The sequence below is a fragment of the Gossypium hirsutum genome, chromosome A03, assembly GCF_007990345.1.
Source record: "Gossypium hirsutum isolate 1008001.06 chromosome A03, Gossypium_hirsutum_v2.1, whole genome shotgun sequence".
Classification (NCBI taxonomy): Eukaryota; Viridiplantae; Streptophyta; class Magnoliopsida; order Malvales; family Malvaceae; genus Gossypium; species Gossypium hirsutum.
Window position 1 is genome coordinate 103,338,371 of NC_053426.1, and position 5,397 is coordinate 103,343,767.

The 5,397-nt window shown below is 37.3% G+C and overlaps 1 protein-coding gene across 2 annotated transcripts; it reads right to left on the reverse strand.

Annotated features, from left to right (window-relative positions):
- Nucleotides 1-209: 209 nt before the first annotated feature.
- On the reverse strand, nucleotides 210-3,794 carry LOC121220741 (probable protein phosphatase 2C 15). Of its 2 annotated transcripts, XM_041100182.1 has the most exons (9): nucleotides 3,282-3,736; nucleotides 2,471-2,852; nucleotides 1,834-2,005; nucleotides 1,579-1,732; nucleotides 1,432-1,495; nucleotides 1,239-1,346; nucleotides 1,026-1,151; nucleotides 715-947; nucleotides 210-629 (listed from the first exon to the last, which is right to left on the reverse strand). In XM_041100182.1, the coding sequence occupies exons 2-9, from the start codon at nucleotides 2,678-2,680 to the stop codon at nucleotides 410-412; spliced, it is 1,287 nt and encodes a 428-aa protein (XP_040956116.1). In that variant the 5' UTR covers nucleotides 2,681-2,852; nucleotides 3,282-3,736; the 3' UTR covers nucleotides 210-409. The 2 variants fall into 2 exon arrangements, with proteins under 2 accessions (XP_040956116.1, XP_040956112.1); XM_041100178.1 differs by having other exon boundaries at nucleotides 2,471-3,794.
- Nucleotides 3,795-5,397: the final 1,603 nt, after the last annotated feature.

Here is a 5,397-nt window from a genome sequence, read left to right on the forward strand (position 1 = left end):
TTCTTTGGAAGGAAAAAAAGACTTCGACTTGTACCAGGTGCTTATCTCTTAATTTTTAGTTATATCTAGTTGAATCTTTACTAAAAGGAATCGCATACCATCAAGAAACAATTTTCCTTAAAAATGCTATCCACTTATTAAAGAAACAACTCTACTTTTACTCGAAAATATCTTATTGAAAATTGAAACTATAATAATTAATTTAAAAATTCAACAAAGAATTTTTTGCATCCATGCTTTTATTATATATATATTATTAGATTATAAATTATTGAGTGGGAATACATATACATTTGCACATAATATAGGACTAAAACAATTGCCTAACCTAGGAAAAAAAAAAGGATTGCTATCAAAGAATTAGGATTGAAGAACAAGGTGGCAAATATATATTATAATAATAGAAAAGCTAAGCCACTTTTACTCCACTGGGACGTTTTCCTTCCATGGCATCCTTTTTATTACGGCAAGCAGCACAAAGGAAGGGCCCTTGCCAGGGCTTTGAGCTGGTCGAGAATATGGAACCTGCATGAACTGAGATGCCTTCACTTGGAGCTAGGTCGACTTGGCATACACCACATGTGAATATCCCAGATGTTGTTTGCCCTGCACCCTCATCATTTCCTAGTCTGCACAATGCAGTACTTCACTTTCAGTATCCATTACAATGGAGTTTATTATTAGCAACAAGCAAGCCTAGTGCTAAGTGCTAACCTTTCGGCAAGCATTGCTGAGCCTTCTTCAAACAGCTCTTCAACTATACCAACAGCTGAAAGCTTCTTTGATAGTTTATTGGCAGAATCACGAGAGCTCTTCCTGAATAAGAAAGATCTCAGTTTGTTAGGCTTTTTGGGAAGAGGAGAAGGCGGTGGTGAATTCTCAGGAGGAATTATGTCGACAACAATGCAGGTTGTGTCATCCTTTAACCCTCGTGTCCTTAATGCTTCCTGAACAAAATGATATTAGGAAGACTGGAAAACAAGGGTAAAAAAAAGGAGAAACTGTTTGGTGATGAATTGAATCACCTTAACAACTTGTCTAGCAGCAAGTTCAGCTGGCAATCCACGGCAAGATTTTGCAGCCATTTCTGATGATAGGGCATCCCAAATACCATCCGAAGCAATTATAAGCCTCCCACCAGCGTTTGACAGCTTTTACAAACATCAGTGTATTCTATGTCAAATGAGAATGTAACCATAACATCAACAAGAACATTGCACAAGATCCAACAAGCTTACCTTTACTTGCTTTACATAAGGTATGGGAACTATAAACTCTCCAACATCCATATCTCCTATTGACCTAGACAGGCATAAACCTCCTGGCCAACATCGGAGAGGACCAATCTGTCACAATCCGGAGAAAAGTTAGATTCCAATAGTACATGTTACTAGGGGAGACAAAATAAAGTTGAGATTTAAAAACACCAACCTCGGCACCACCAGCAATGCTAAGCCTCCCAACTTCACCCCCACTAGCAGTGACGCGTTCCCTCCTGCAATAACAAAAGCACATCACCAATTAAGAATTCTGTTCATGGAAATGGAAGAAAGGAGATATATCAAGATAAGGACACACTCTTCCACATTCTCTTCAAGTCTGTGATCAACGGTTAAGGTAGAGATTCCACCACCCTGAGTATCTAAAATGCAACGAGAATCCCCAACAGAAGCAACAGTCACTGTCCATGCATCAATTATTACAAATGTAGCAGTAGTACCCGATGTTTCACCTGCAGAAAAAAAAATCAATAAGGACAGAGAACACCAGTGTCATCTAAATGTACAGAAGAAACAATTAGAGAATAAAAGAATTGGAAAACAAATTCCATGCCTCTACTCTGAAATTCCTTGTCGGTCTTCACAAATCCGGCAACTAATGCTCGAGGTAAAGCTTGAAACCACTCCTCCCGCCCAAGGCCACGAGGAACAGCACTCAATATATGACTCAAAAGGTGCTCCCTAGTAAAAATTGCTGCAGCATTACCGTTGTGCCCATCAAAGATCTGAAGGCAGAAGAAAATAGTCACCATCACAGACGAAGTGAAGGAAGTAATGAAGAAATCATCCAAGCGCAAAGATTACTACAATTCATCAGAAAATGTAAAATGCTGCTCTTGTTTATAATCTCCATATGTATCATCCTCAAGAGAAAGAAAACAATTGCTCAGAGCATGAATACTCCTACCAATTCCTAAGGAAGTCAACCTTGCATATTAAGTAAGAACCATGGGACCATATGATACCGGCTTTTGAACCAGTACAGTAATATCATTACATCGTTTCAGGTTTTGTATCTCTATCAACCGATACCATATCCTGCACCTTATTTGATCTTTTAACCAATTTCTAATAATCAACTTAGGGGTTTTCTCATAACAATATTATTTAAAAGTGGACTAAAATATATCACCCAAAGCACCAAGCATGTGAAATTTGTTTGCAAAAAGAATAAAATAAAGATTCATTACCGCGAAAACAGAGAAGGTAGATGAACGATTGCCAGGCACTCGTTGACAATCCGTTTTAACCAAGAAATAATCTTCTCCTTTCCTAGATTGAGCGGCATGACCGTATCTCACACTTGGCTTCTCCATCTTCTCATTCTTCATCTCTCTGCTTATTAATGCTGCCAGAGGCACCAGTTCATGACCACGACGCCTGCCTGCTCCAGATGCCATATCCTACCACCCCACAAGGTTAATTAATGCCCTCCCAAACTCAACAACCCATTGTTGCCCACTCAATCACAAAGAACAAGATCCCCCCTCCCCACCCCCACAGATCTCAAAACTGCAAGCACCTTCTTCCAATTCACTTAATTATCAAATCAAAACCCACTATGAAATTCACCTGCAGTGAACAACTCAAACTGTCAGTGTAAGATCCAGCAAAAACAAAAGCACCACATCCAAATTGCAGATCCTTAAGCAGAAACAAAGACACTTGAGTTTAGAAAGATGACAGCAGACAAGGAAGTGAACGAAGGTCAAGTTCCCAGCAAAGAATGTTTGGTTTAGCGTTTCGTACAAAACCAAATGCCAGATCTGGTTGCTACACTAAGCAAACCATAAACAATGAAGAGGGAATAAATCTAGCTGGGGAACTCTACGCGTTTTTGGTGACAAGGCAATGAACTGTCGTATATCCTATTAATCTAAAAACCAAACCCTCACTAAAAAGAGTTTTTAGTTACCAAACAGAGAAAGGCAACTTGTATTTTTTTAAAGTCAGGAAAAAATAATAATACTTGAGAATTGATTATTATGAGGAAGAACCCACCCCAACCCAGGTCAGTTTCACAACATTTCCCTTCCACCAAACACTCAAAACAAAAGTTTTTGCTTTTATTTGTTACAGAAAGGATTGCTTCCCAAAAGAAAAAAAAAATGGACAGCTTTCTCCCACAAAGAAAGCACAGAAAGTGGGTTTTGCTGACTATAAAGCAATCTACCGACAAAGCCACATTCTGTTTCTGTTTAGAGTCGGTTTCAATAGTGAAAAGCAGCTTCAAGTAGTTAAATAAAATTCAAGCAGTAGCATCATAAAACTAAGGAATCTTTGCAAGAACTGCCTTTCTGTTTGTCCTAAACTCCTCTCCTAGTAGATCTAGACATTGAAAAATGTTGTCGTATTAAAAACTCGCTTCTATAGATCACTTTTTTTATGTGTTTTCTTTTTACATGACAAAGAGATGAAAATTAAGACAATGAAAAACTAATAAAAGTTTTGGACGCGCATTTTGCTCAATTAGTGACGTTCCTCATTAGTTGAGGGTCATTGTTCCTAATTTTTTTTATGAGTTTTGTTAAGTTCTTGCACATCATATATTGTTGGTTGGAGTCACCATCCGGCCATGATTCTTCCGAGGATAATATTGATGAATTTTCCATCTTTTAACATGAATCTACAAAATAAAATATTCTAAGCTTTCAAAAGGGCAAAGGAGGACCGTGGCTTAAAAATCCTTGCATGTTGTTTGGAGGCTGTGAAAAATAAAATAAAATAAAATAAATAAAATAAAGAACACATAAATTTTATGTGGAAATCCTTTCGGGGAAAAAACCACGGGCAGATGAGAAAAAAAATTACTATATCGAAAAATTTGAATCAAATATAAGAGGAATAGACTATGTCTATTTATAGGCTTGCAAAGCCATATTCTAGTAGGGTTGAAACACCTTATCCTAATCAATATAAAATAGATGGAGTTTAATAAGATTTAAAAACCTTATTCTAAAATAAAATAAAAAAAATCTAGTTCTATATGGATTTTACTTTTATTTTATTTTCCATCGTATTTTATTTAAATAAGAATTTGGGTCACTTAATTCTAACAGAGACAATAGAGTAGCTTTTGACCATGATGAGTTGATTGCCATTATTGTTTTGGATGACTGCAGTACCCGATGATAGTACGCCCAGGATTCCTGCGAATATCTCTAGGAAGTGTGTGTGAAACACCTTCTTCAAGGGTTATTTAGGGTTGATGACAAATATTGATTGTTGGAGTATTATTGAAGAAGGCTAGGATTGAGAGTTGCATATCATAAAGTCGCATTATGGCTCTTAAAGAATTAGGAGCAATGCCCTTGAATATGAACTCATTTCTTGTTTTAAATATTGACCACAAGGTGAAAATGAATATTGTGTAGAATTTCCTTGATTCTGGTGGGTTGATTTCTTTGACCTGAAGCCATTAAGAGATCCAGAAAGGTAGAGAATGAATATTGATATTATCAATGTGTTGGGAGAGGAAGGATCTAAACCAAACTGCTCGAGTAAAACTGAAATGTAGGAACAAATATTCCATGGATTCTGCAAGAGAGTGATGGAAAGGACAACTAGAATCCATGCCAATATTGCACCTATGAAGATTTCCCATGGTTGGGAGACAGTTGTTGCAAATTTTCAATAGGAACGTGATGAGTTTGAAAGGTAGTTTAAGCTTCCAAAGTTGTTTCCATACTTTAGTGTTGACAAAGGTAGGGCCAATGTTTTGTTGTAAATTCTAGATATGGTTGTATGCATTCTTGATGGTAGAGATGCCACTGTAGTCATCCCGCCATACGATTCTATCTTTTTCCCCAACCAAGGAGACTGGCTTGTTGATAAGATCATTTGCAAGTTAGAGCCCAAGAGTTTCTCTTGATTTACTTTCATTCCATCTCATTCTTCTTTGGTCAATGCAAGAGAAGGCTTGAACAAAAGTGTTATGGGTTTAGACTACGTCCAAGTGCTTTTCAACACATTCGGTTTGATCTAGGAATCATTACCACTCCAAATTTGGACGTCCTTCCCTTGTTGTAGATATCTCTACCTAAAAGGATATCTTTCCATACCCAAGAGTGAGTAGCATTGAGTTGGACAACTTCAAAGGCGTCACGTTTGTAGTATT